At 42.1% G+C, this 13295-nt stretch overlaps 1 protein-coding gene across 1 annotated transcript; it reads left to right on the top strand.

Moving 5' to 3' along the window:
• The first annotated feature begins 5532 nt into the window (after nt 1–5532).
• Nucleotides 5533–11857, top strand: dbpb (D site albumin promoter binding protein b). Its single transcript, XM_036538251.1, has 4 exons — nt 5533–6495; nt 7936–8370; nt 10016–10266; nt 11289–11857. Exons 1-4 carry the CDS (start codon nt 6306–6308, stop codon nt 11502–11504), a joined length of 1092 nt encoding a protein of 363 aa, XP_036394144.1. The 5' UTR covers nt 5533–6305; the 3' UTR covers nt 11505–11857.
• Nucleotides 11858–13295: the final 1438 nt, after the last annotated feature.

A 13295-nucleotide genomic window follows, 5' to 3' on the forward strand; every position in this document is an offset into this window, starting at 1 on the left:
GGTCTAATAGTAAATGTAAAGGTAGAGGACATCAAATGTTTTTGACTGCACCAGTACTATAATAATGGCACTGGTTAAGGAACCAAGCATTGCAGTTGTCAGTTTTTTTTCTTGTTTTCTTACAATTATAGTGCAGACTTACAAAAAAACATTTCTATGAATAGACATCTTACATGGATATGAGTGACGAATGAGTCATTAAGTGACAGACAGTCCATCACTGAGTAATGCAGGAGGATGTGGAGTCTCCACTGTGTCCTCAGGACCAGAGGTGGATGTTGTAAAGTGACAGGCCTGGATAACAGGAGTTGAGGTTGCCTTTGCTGGGCATGGTCGTGGTCATTGGCTGGGAGTGATCCTGGGCACTGTGTGCAACATCAGGGGTTCTTTGGCATGCATAATGGAACAGTGGCATAGGAAAAGGTGACAGGTATTTGCATTGTAAGTATTGTTTAGACATGTGGTTTTTGTTGGGACTCATTTTAAGGATAAAGTGGAGTCCATCCCCGAAATGGCCAGCTGTAAGCCCATTTTCGGACACGCGGGGATCTGACTCCGTTTTTAGAATGACATGAATGAGAATGGGTTTCTTACAACCTCATAAAGCAAATTCTTGGGAATTGAGTCTCGCTTTCCCTACAGATTCAATCATAAGAGCAGCGAGTATGTTTCTGAGCACAGGGTAGAATTCTTTTTACCTGCACAAAAACTGGTGAACATAGGATTGTCAAATAGTCTCCTTTTCCTTCGACAGTCCTGTTCACGATGATCCGTATTTATGCCATTTATAAAATGCCACCATTTCCAGATTTGTGAGAGAGAGGCTGTGGTGAGTGCAAAAATGACAGGTTTGACTTAAACCTGTCGAAGGAAAAGGAGACAGCCAATTTCAGAAATGTATCTGCTTATAACATTGTGGGGATGTAAGATTAAATTCTGTACAATCTGCTGTAAGGGAGGATTTCCAGGATTGCATTGCGACAAAAAAAAGATGACCACCTGTGTTCACAAGATGGTAGTACTGCATAATCATTCGAATATTCCCATACACTTGCACACGAATTGCAGGGTAAATAGTTGGCATTGAAACATTCACTGAGTGATGGTACAGGAATAAGAAGGCACAGAATGACAAGGAAATGGTCTTCAGACAGGAAGTTTAGATAGCTGCAGGGCGAGTGAGATGGTGCACAAACAAATGCAATGAAACACAAAGTCGTCCTCATCCCCCCCTTCACAGGTTCACAGAATGAAGACGGCAAACTTTAAGATCCCCGATGCGGAGAAGGAATCCGTTGCCTTTCCACATTTTTTTTTTTTCCTTCACCAGGTATCTTTCTTCCTCGTACTCCTCAAAACCCAGCAGAAATACGGATTTTGCACTGTAAAACGATCAGTGATGCCACTTTTATAAACATGAGCTACATCGTGGTGAAACGGAGACCGACTGCTTTTCAAATGAAAACATTTTATTTGCAACTTGTGCCCAAGCATTATGTTTCTGTTGCACACCAAGAAAATAACTTTGAATGCAAAAAACAAAATGGTGGTTGCTGTTCTCAGATACCATATGGCTGAATCAAAACTGCTCAAAGTTTGTTGGTAAGGTCTAAACAAAATACTTCAAATGGTGCATTGTTGAATATTTTTTTTTTTTGTAGATGGCTGTGAGAAAGCTGTTTTGAGGTCTTTTTATCTCAAGGATAGAGTGAATTTATTTCACCTTTTTTAATGCCTCACAGCAAGACAGTTAGTCAATATAGACATTCTCTGAACACATTCGTATCCCAAGCTTAGTTTATCTGGCAGTACAAAGTGGATGCTTGAAGGAATTTCAGCAGAAATCACTCGAGGATTTGAATGTCTTTTTTGTTGAGTTACCTGTGCAGTCTTAAATAGACATGTGACTATATAGAACAATGTCTGGTGTGAGAATTACATTGTATTGGTACATACCTATGGTGACTGCTTTTTATTAGTTGCAGTACCTTTCTATTTGGTGCAACACTGATGCCCCATATCTTTGAGATATTGCTGTGGTAGGCCTGCTTTTGTAAACTGATACTGCTAAAAACAAGTTTTATGTAGTATACAATATAGTATTTTTCTGTAGAAGTGTAAAGGCAGGTGCCAGATTGCCTTACCTGACATATGAGTTGGAAGCCGTTTCTGATTTCATTTCTGATTTGCAAATGCTTATTTTTAATGTTGTTATACAACACTTCACAAGTGTCCATCTTATGAACAAGGTTACCCTTTTGGTGTGAAAATGTGACCATGTGATTCCTCAAGCGCCTCTGTCTGAAGTGTAAGCAAAAATTGGCAAGTGAAAATAGTCATCAAATTACACGTGGCCAAAGTAGTGTTTTTTTTAACAGTTTGAACAGATGTAGTTTTAAAATGTCTAGAAATCCTTGATAATTTTCTTTAAAATAGAAAAATACAAGGGGGAAACTGATGGTCATTGGAACCAGATCATGAAAATTGTTCTGTAGCTTTGCTGCCTTATTTGATGTTTGTGGCCAATTTTCAGTTTTTTTCCTTCAAAAACTTTCTAGACTTGAAAGTACATATTCCTCTGTTAATCAGTAATTCCATTAAGCCAGATTACCTTAAATTTAGTGCACATATATTGACTATTGTCCACAATACTTGAGGGTCAATCATATGGTGGGCTGTTAAGTATCAAACTTCCGTATGAAATCCTAGGCAACTTATCTTCTCAATTGGAGTGAAAAGTATCAAACAATATCATTACCACATGCCAATGTTAATGTAATGTTATTGCTATCTCAGAACTAGCATGTTTTTTCAGGTTTTTGAACATAAATGAAGATAAATCTTTGACCGCAAGATGCAGACAACTATGGGAAAGGTTCTCAAGATAAAAATAAGGTTAGTACATCACATGCTATAGCCACTATTTGGTTATTCTTGTCAAATTTTCAGTGTGCTCATCCAAAATCCAAACGATTATACATGTGAAATCCGCTTACCTGTCAATCATAACTCAATTTGCATAATTGTATAATCTTTTTATCTGGATCTGTATAAAAATCTAAAAGTACAGCTTCCTACACAAGTAAAGCATTCCTACCCATGTTAAAATACAGCCTTTCCACATGTACATGTAATTTATGTAGGACATTATATGTCAAATAGAATGTTTCTGTCATTTGTCAATTACAAAAAACTGTATCGCACTTTCATAGTTCTTTTGATCGTTTGATCAAAAAAAATTATGTTGCTTACAGGGTGGTGTATAGGAGGTGTCTTCAGCTGAATGGAAATTACCTATCCCTGAACACATTATAACTGACTAAAATAGTGTCGTCAGTAATATGTTTATTTGTGTTTTACAGTGAGTGATGCAGCAATGTTTAAGGATCCTTGTTTTTTCCATTTGCTATTCCAACAACATCAAAATTTTATCAGTCAGCTTCATTACCAAATAATTGTCATTATATGTGCATATGTGGAATGTGTGGGAGAGAAGGGCAGGCATTGGGTAAAAAGTTTAATTAGCCTGGTACAGGTGAATGTAGCTGGTGAGAACTGGGAGTTAAGGAGTCATTTGAGTTTGGCAGGTACTCTGTAAATGAGTTCACAACTGGTTTGTTGAAATTTCAAAATAATTTGTTTGTGGCCTTTTACACCTTCTGTGTTTTTATAGCTGTTGCTGTTACACCTGTTAGCCACATTGTTTGGCCATTCTGCCTTACTAATACATTGGAGACGAGATGTGTAGCGTTCGCAACAAGGTGAACTTGCAATAGCATAATGTGTCCACAGGGTGGAACTGACAGTCCAGTTTTCTCAAAATTTTCTAACTACTCATTTGGCTGTGATGGTCATGAGAATTTTTCAAGTATGAACTGGGACTGAATCTGCAGTTTGCGTGAGTGGTTTGATGTATTTCTGTACTAGATAATCAGATGTACACAACCACGAGAGTGCAGGTCGCGTGCCATTTTTCTTCTTGTGTTTGCATGCATTTTGTGTGTAGTAACAGTAATTACCTGTTGTATTTGTGGTAGTAAAATCAGGGGAATGCTTGGCTTTGAGTGAAGGTTTGGTATTACTGTTAATTGGGAATTTATAGCCTCAACAAAAGCTCTTAATCCCTGAGTTGTTTTCTTGCAATAACTGCAGTGTAAGAACAGTCAGAGGCTGCAGTCTTTTAGACCTCTAATGCATCACGTGCACCAGTTTATAATCTAGAAATTGCATTTTTTTGAACATACAGAATATTTGATGTGGCCTCTTCATTATCCTCATGCAATACATTCATTTTGTGTTCCTACTTGAATTTAGTTAAGTGACCCATTTCCCTGCATTATAATGACTGTTGGTCGTTGTTTGAGCTAATAGACTTTCGACATGGCCTGTTTAATGTTTCGCTGGACTTTTTGTTCAATACCCTAAAGTGGCTAATGCAAACCACCACACAAATTCCTCTGTGTTACTTATGAAAATAATGAGCGATTTTGTATGTGTAGGCCTATACAAAATGTTACAATTAAATATGCAAAAGAAGATCCCATTTGATCTCTGCATATAGGTGAACACCGATCCGCACAACCCTCTGCGGGTTTGCGCTGCTGTTTTACCTCCTCTCGGTCTCACGCGGCCTCTGCATGGGGGGAAATGTGGGCGGAGAAACTGACCTAGTTTTGCCCAATAGATTAATGCAGGGGCGGAGACTGGCTTACTTACAGCCAATCGAAATAGGGTCGACCTGCCGATGGGCAGCACCTGCGCGTGCGAGGGCCATGTGCACCCTCGGAGAGTACGATTCGGTCTTAAAGACAGTGCCGGTGATATTTATGTCGGCCAAAACCGACTGGCGTTTACTTTTCGTTTGGATTAGAGGTGATCTGCGAAATAACTCGCAGCCCCCACGCTCCCTGTAAAAGGAAATGATAATAGTTCGAATTTAGTATACCCTTTGTTGTACAATGTTGGGTGTTAAAATTAATTAGTCAAGGTTGTGTGTGTGTGTAACGGGTTAATGAAATGGGAAGAGCCGCGTAGGTGACGTGTAACCTACTACGTCTCTGACTGGCTAAACTGGATTGAAAGGTGGTGCATAAATACTGCCTTTGAGGCGTGGTGTAGGGGAGGTGTGTCTCATTAATATTAACATATCACCCCTCCGCGCGCGCCATTGCCCTGTGAGCTGTGACGTCACGAGAATCGCCCGTGTTCGTTCCAGCTGACTCTCGCCTGGGCTCGATTGCAAGCTGTGTTTCCTTACACACAGAAAGAGAAAGAGGGAGAGGGGGAGAAGGAGAATTAAAAAAAAAAAAAAAAAAAACGAGTGAGAGCGACGGAGGGGAGAGAGGAAAAAAAACAAGAAGCTATCAATCCAACCAATCGCACTGCTAAACTGCACGTTTTCTGTTATTAATTTTGTTTTTTGTTTTTTTTTTTAGAGAACACTTTTTATTAATTTATTTTTTTTTACCCTGGGATTAGCAGTCTCGTTTTCTTTCCTCTGTTTTATTGGCAAGAAGCATTTTCTCCTTAAGTCTTCCGCCGTATGCATTATTCGAAGTTTTAGTGCGGCGAAGTCCAATTTCTCCGTCTCGGTTTTCGTTCGTTTTACCTCAGGAATTCAGCGTGGACATCGATTGTTTTCTCTTGTTTTGATTTTTGATTTGGTCCTAGTGGTGAAGACAAAAATCGGTGTCGTGGTGAGAGATAATACACAGAAACATCAAACTTATTGAGAACTGTTGGGAAAATTAGGCTTACCGCATATTTGATATAACTTTAAGAGGAAGTACGGGGATTTTGAATTTGTTTACCCAAGAGGACAAAACAAACAACAACAATAACATTACGATACGCAGATAGCCGGCCATAAATTGAATTAAGGACGAGAAAGAGGCAGGCTTGAATTCGGATCTTGGTCGATGCACACCAATGCCACTCGGCCACAATATTATACCCATGGACAGTTGGAATAATTGATCAGCCTGACGTTTAGGTAGGCTCGCTAGCGAGCTTTAAAACTCCATTCGACGGTGCGTACCTTTCAAAGTGGATTCTTGTGCAAGGAGCTGCATTTCGTACGACATCATTGGCGACGTAATTTTTTTGCTTTTGCAAATTGATAGATTGGTGGAACTGTTGGTGCAAAGGGAGGTCTAAAGCAATTCAAGACCAAAACCTTATCAAGCTGTATGGTAGTCTCCGAGTTCACGTTAAAGGGCGGTTGTCGGATTCATTAGTACTTGAGCGATTAATCGTGGAAGTTCCCCCCTTAAACCCAAACATCAAAAATAAACGGCCACCGAGTGATGTCCAGGCCGCTCTCACAGCTTCTCACCCCTGACCTTCCCGCCGGAGCTAGCCCACAGTTTGGGAGTAGTAACCCGGCGAGTGGAAATCTAGGAGGTGGACACCTGGGTTCAATGGCAAGCTTAAAGACCCTTCTGCAGCTACCCGTCAAAGGTGACCAGCGAGGGAAAGACTGCTGTGATATGAAAGGTGGGTTTTTTTTTTTTTTTGACGTGTCTATTTGTAATTCTTTCTCCTTGCTTCACCATCTGCAGATCCTCTTCTTACACCCAGATGCTCTGTGTTGTCCGGTTTGTTTGCTGTCAGTATTTCATTTTGTTTGACCTGTGTGTGTGTGTGTGTGTGTGTCTGCTGAAAGAGAGTGTGTCTGTGGATGAGCTGTGGGGCTAAGACAAGGAGGGACACCAAGAGAATGCTGGTTATTTGACTTATAATGTGTTTCAGCTTGTACAAAACACTGATGTTTTGCTAGTTAATTATTCAAAAATGCCCCCCCCCCCAAGAAAGAGTTATGTTCTGCACCAACATTAGTATAGATATAATAGAGTATATGTATGTACAATGTATCCCAGTCGTGTATGTTGTGCAGACATACAAAGTACTCAGACACGGTGTGGACCGGTACTTGCATTTGCCACTCTGTAAAAAAAAAAAAAAAAACCCCAGAGATCATTAAAGAGATGATTTTCAAAATGAAAGGATGGACGTGGGCACATTATGGGTATCAAATAAAGTAATGCCCCGATGAAACTCTTGTGGTGGTAGTATAACCAAAGAGCTCCCCCTGGCGTCACCTGTTCTGCCCCTTTGTGTCTGACTAAGTGCTGCTCAGAGAGGTATTACTTTATTGTCATGCTGTATCTGTGTTGTCACCATACCTCTATGTGCACGTGCAGATGGGTTTATTCAATGGGTTTTAAAAATATGATGTGATTTGCATCTGAAATTCTTTAAATAGTTTTGTAGGCAGCGGTTGATGTATTTCTCCAAGCAACCAAACGGGCACTTGAGCATTCTTCCCCGGGTTTTTTGGCATGTGTCTGTACATACATAACATGCATAAAAATATGCATGCATGCATGATGTAGCTGATTTGACCTTCTGTCTTCTTCCTTACTAATGCACATCATGACACTGCTCTCTGTCTTCAATATCTGTTTCTCTTTATTGCAAACCTAGTATTAGAAAAGTACAATTCACTGTTTTATCTCAGTATCTCACTTAGAGAGTGACCACTTCTGCCCTTGTAGGCCTACCTGATTTTGTGTAACTGTACTGTTGTGTATTTATTTAGTGCAAAACGAAAGCTGTTTTGGTGAACACAGCTGTACCATCTGAATTCAATTCTCAGCCTTCCTGGTCCAGTGACGTTAGCATAGCAGTCATTACTAAGAATCCAGGAACCAGCATCCTAGTTGTCCAGGAAAACACAAAATGGTAACAACTGCTCCATTTTCTGTAACACATTCATTTAAAGTGATTTTGGACTAGAGAGAAAAGGTCTTTACTCAAGAATGCACACTGCTCTGAATACATTCAACCCTATGACCCTCTGGTCCAGACGGCACCAACAACTGCACCATAGTACTGCTAGAGCTAACTTCTCCCCCCCTTTCTTTTTTTTATCAGACAAAGACAAACCACTGGATTCAGATGAAGACTCCAGCTCCATGGCCGGGGGTGTTGGAGGCGGCGGAGGTGGGGGAGGCGGCGGGTGCTCGCTGCGCTCCGCGTCCCAGTCGGCCTTCCTGGGACCCTTGTTATGGGAGCGCACCTTGCCCTGCGACGGCGGCCTGTTCCAGCTCCAGTACATGGACCTGGAGGAGTTCCTGACTGAGAACGGCATGGGCAGCCTGCACAACAACAGCTCCAGCTCCGCGCAGATCCCCTCCCAGAGCTCCCAGTCCGCCATCCCCAACCAAAGCTCCCAGTGCCCCCCATCATCGCCGCCACCCTGCTCCTCGTCGTCCTCCTCCTCTCCCTGCTCCTCCTCCCCGTCTTTGCTGGGTTTGGACATGCAGCAGGCGACGCAAGGCATGCTGGGAGGGTCAGAGTGCCTCCATGGTGAGTTTTTGGAGGGGGCGTCACGGAAAAGATGGAAGTGGTACTTGGGTTGCAGGTGGCTGGGGAAGAGTTTTGGCTTGTAGGAGGACAGAACTGAGATGAGGGAGTAAATGTACATAGGGAAGGACAGTGAAAGTAGTATGGTTGAGTCTGAAGCTTAAGAGAAGTAGAAGAAATGGTATAAATTGCACTTGGAAAGCTGCTGGATATGTTGAGGGGCCAAGCAGGGGAGGGGGGCAGGAAAATGATGGACAGGAAGAGGTGAAGTACAATAGACACTGGATACAGATCTCATTTGGGGAGAGGAGAGTGGAGAAGGGTATGTTACTGAAGTGCTTAAAAGACTCCTATTAGGAGTGGATAATGATTTGAATGATGAAGGGTTAATAGGAAATTGCTGGTCTTAGATTTTTGGCTGAGCAGATATTGTAATGCGTAGACAATGGCAGCCTTGACCAGACTGCATTTGAGTGATAGGGTTAACACAATGTACACAGTCTTGGAAATAACTGTACATTGAGTACATTGACTTAACAGGGAGATCTAAAAAAAAAAAAAAGGGAAAGAAAGGGGCTTGAAGTGGGCGCTGACTGACCGTAGGAACACTAGAGTGGAGTTAGAATAACAGAGGGAGCAGGGGAGAGAGAGCCAGACTGTGTCTTTAAACGTCTCTCTCCCTCTCTCCCTCACACGCTTAGTCCATGTGCATGTGGCTCGTCACGTGCTGATGCAGAAAGTAATGGAGTGAGAGCACGGGGGGGAGGGGCAGAGAGCGGCACAGGGAGTTTGGATGAACAAGAGTACAGCACTGAAAACTAACTTAAAGAGCTTTGCAATTGTTTGTGTTTTTTTTTTTTTTTTTTTGCACATGTAACTTTATACAGAGCCTTTAACTCTGCGTTGTTTACTCCCAGACATACTTACTGGATGAATAATATAAGAGCATGTAGAATGAAGACAAGCTGAGGAGCAAGTTGGTGGTGGTGGTAGAGGGGAAGGGGGGGGGGGGGGGGGTAGAGGGTGTGTTTTGTATGTTGGGCACAGTGCGAGGGGGCTGTTATGTACTGTAACATGCGTAGGAGTGTGTGTATGTGTGTGGGGGGTGTACATGTTGCATAACTTGCCTATGTAACTTGCTGCCTGCTGAATATAATGTTCCATATATGTTTATAATTTTAATAATAAATACACAGAAAAACTTGGCGATAGCCAAGAGACACCTAGATAGAACTACATATAAAATATACCATTTAACCTACCATAAATTTATTCTGGACACTGGTGAATAGCATGCAGATGAATTATTTGTGTTATGTACATAAGAGGAAAATACCCTCCTTGCATATGATAATTCAACACAGATTTTTGTGGTGACTAAAGAAAAAATAAAGATTTTATTGTTAGGGGAACAGACCTGAGATCAGAGAACAGGGTCAAGCATTTGCAGTGTCATTTATAATGTTGCCCTGCTTCCACCTGGTGGTCAGTGGCTGTCACTGCAGTCTGGACTGGCCTGAGCTGTTGTAATATTCCAGCTATAATAAAACAGAATATCTGTAAATTTGTATGCGACCTCTTTCTCTGTAACTTTGCCATCTACATCTATGTTATTTATAATGACTTAATTTTTTTCTTTTGTCCGTAGGGGGACAGGCAGCCCCTTTGGACCCGTCCCCATCCCCTTCCTCCTCCCTTCCCCCGCCTCCTGCGCTCCCCTCCACCAATGGGGCGGACGTCCCGGTGAACTTTGACCCAGACCCTGCGGACCTGGCGCTGTCCAGCGTGCCGGGCCAGGAGGCGTTCGATCCACGGAGGCACCGTTTCTCTGAAGAGGAGCTCAAGCCACAGCCCATGATCAAGAAGGCCCGCAAGATGCTGGTGCCGGAGGATCTGAAGGTGCTTCATTTACCATTTAAACACACTTTTTTTTTTTTTTTTAAATGTTCAAATTTGCCATCCTAAAGCAGTAGTTTTACATATGCACATGCACACGCGCACACACACACACACACACACACACACACACACACACACACACACACACACACACACACACACACGTGCCATTAGACAGTTTTCTTTAGCAATGATTGGACAGTTTGAACTCTTGTAGCGCATAATGTTGACATTTTATATTATGCATTTAGTACCAGTTGTAGCAATCAAGTAAATTTTCCTAGACTTAACTGAAAACAATTTTCATGCAGTGTGTGTGTCTAACTCGCACCACTGGGCTAGATGGTGATATTATCTTGATTAATGACCATAGACGCTTCCGGTGACGATTTCTTTCATTTGCATGTTTGCTTCAAGCTGTGTTCAGTTAATAACTGAAAGAGTGGGGCCTCGCAGTATATCTTACACTGCGTGAATATAGTAAAATAATATGTCTTTAAATGCCTTAGAGGCACGTTATGACGGTTTGTGCGGTGTGGCGGCTGCACGTCAGCTTTCATGGTGCTTCTGCGCCAGTGAACCGAGCCTTAAGAGGACAGAAGTACTTTTGCTCACCGCTGTGGTGTCAGTGCGTATCCACGGTGATAACCCCACTCGCAGTGCAACGCTAATGCTCTCTCCGGTCTCTCCACCTAACTCTAATTGCCATGTCCTTATCTTAATGGGGCTGCGCTAATCCTCCTCTGTCCGTCCACACCCCCCCCCCCCCCCCCCCCCCATAGACATTACATTACGTTACATTATAGGCATTCAGCAGACACTCCTATCCAGAGTGACTTACGTAGGTTACAGTTTTTTACAGTGTTATCCATTTATACAGCTGGATATTTACTGAGGCAATTGTGGGTTCAGTACCTTACCCAAGGGCACAGCAGCAGTGCCCCAGTGGGGGAATCACACCGGCAACCTTTTCGGTTACAAGTCCCGCTCCTTAACCACTGTGCTACACTGTCGCCCCGTAGGATGAGAAGTACTGGAGCCGGCGGTACAAGAACAACGAGGCGGCGAAGCGGTCACGGGACGCGCGGCGGCTGAAGGAGAACCAGATCTCGGTGCGGGCGGCGTTCCTGGAGCGCGAAAACGCGGCGCTCCGGCAGGAAGTGGCCGACATGCGAAAGGAACTGGGCCGCTGCCGAAACATCCTCAACAAATACGAGAGCCGACACGAAGAACCCTGAAGGAGGGCGACGGAGAGGAGGAGGAGGAGGAGGACGAACGACGGGGTTTGGGGGTGGGAGGGATCGGAGGAAGGATGAAGAGATGATGACGATGACAGTAAAACAAACAGGAATGGACAGGAAAGAAAGAATAGAGTGGAGGATGGTGGAAGAGTGTTAAAAGAGTGTAGAACAGTTTTCTTTTTCTAATACAAACAATTTATATTTTTGAACTGGAGAGATGGAAATGGAGAGCGAAAAATAAGGGCATTGCAATGAATTACATCTGATTCAGTGAAACGAGTGGGAAGAGATTCAGTAACCGAGATCGAGAGAAGATTTTGACATAGGAGAACTGTATATTTTTATATGAGCAAAATGAGAAGGAGACGTAGAGGAAATTTTGCAAATAATTTTGTACATTTTATATATGGGTGGGAGGGATTTTGGATAGAGAAAGAGGAGTATAAAAAGATATCTTTTTAAAAACAGAATTATCATAGAATGATATATTTGAAATGAGGATTGGTTAGCAGAGATGTGAAAGAGGAAGGAGGCAGGAAAACTGGTCGAAACTTGAGTTTGAAATAGAGGAATGTAAAAAGGCTGATTACAGTGGCTGGGGTGGGGAGAGGCATTTGAGTCAATTTGTAGAGCGATGGAAAAAAAAATGCAAATTATGTAGTTAAAATTTTGATGTGGGTTCGTTCAAGCACTTAATTTGTTATCTTCTCTTTGATTCCTTTGTTGCATTGAATTTGTCATTGGATGAGGAAGAGAGAAAGTGGAGAGAGAGAAATTAGGAAACGGTTGAGCCAAGCCTTGTGCCCATATGTATAGTGTCTGTTTGTGCAGAGAATTCCTCGTGTATTTACCTAAAAGGGTCCTCACTGCATTCGGGACCCTTGCTGAGACAGTCGTTAGAGCACAAGTTAGGGCACTGGAGAGGCCTATGCGGCATCTTTATCCTCACAAAAAAAATTTCTCTCTCTCTCTCTGTCGGGTTTTTGAAAAGAATAAAACTGGTGTAGAATTTGTCGCCCAGGCTAAGTTGGCAGTGAGTATGATTAATGCCTCACTGGTGTTCCAGAGTATGGATTGCATGGAATACAGCATCCCACTTTAATCATTTCACTGCACTGTACGATGCCCATCCTGAACTATGTCAGCACTTCTGCTGTTAGTCCTGTACCAGTCCTTCTACACCGTGGCCCACCTTTAACACAACACTTCAATGCCTGGTGCTGTTCTGGGTGTTGGAAAAATGATCCATGCCACAGTGTATTCATAACCTCTCCTAAAAACCTGTCCTTTTCCTATGAAAATGCACCCCAATGTTACTGTATTTTATAAATATTACATAATGCTATTAATTATTATTAGAAAAAAGAAATATTGTCTGATTAAAATATGTGTGTATATATAAATAAGTATATATGTGAATGTGTGGATATATGAGTGTGTGTATATATGAAAATTATAATTCCAAGAGATTTCAGGTTAATTGGAATGATGTTGAATTCTCAGATGACTGGGAAGGAAAGGCCAAAATTCATTTTGAGAAGGAGCTGGAGGCTTTTTTTTTCTTCTTCATTTACATTTACATTTCTGAGCTGCCCCCATTCCATCTTTACAGTCTAGAGATGCACGGTACACTACCAACTCATCTTGGGAGGAAGGTTCTAGTAAAACCAGATATGGGCTCTGTTGGGTTTAAGAAATCTGTTCATTTTAGGCGTCGGGATTCAATTACCTTTTTTTTTTTTACTGTTGTTATTATTATGATTGTTAGTGTTAATGTTGCTGTTATGA

The sequence above is a fragment of the Megalops cyprinoides genome, chromosome 10, assembly GCF_013368585.1.
Source record: "Megalops cyprinoides isolate fMegCyp1 chromosome 10, fMegCyp1.pri, whole genome shotgun sequence".
NCBI classification, from domain to species: Eukaryota; Metazoa; Chordata; class Actinopteri; order Elopiformes; family Megalopidae; genus Megalops; species Megalops cyprinoides.

What these genes read in the sequence shown, in the direction of transcription:
- dbpb (XM_036538251.1), top strand. Translation starts at nt 6,306, where the DNA reads ATGTCCAGGCCGCTCTCACAGCTTCTCACCCCTGACCTTCCCGCCGGA. An exon ending in AGGGTCAGAGTGCCTCCATG is followed by an intron (nt 8,371 to 10,015) that starts GTGAGTTTTTGG and finishes TTTTGTCCGTAG; the next exon opens with GGGGACAGGCAGCCCCTTTG. An exon ending in TGGTGCCGGAGGATCTGAAG is followed by an intron (nt 10,267 to 11,288) that starts GTGCTTCATTTA and finishes GTCGCCCCGTAG; the next exon opens with GATGAGAAGTACTGGAGCCG.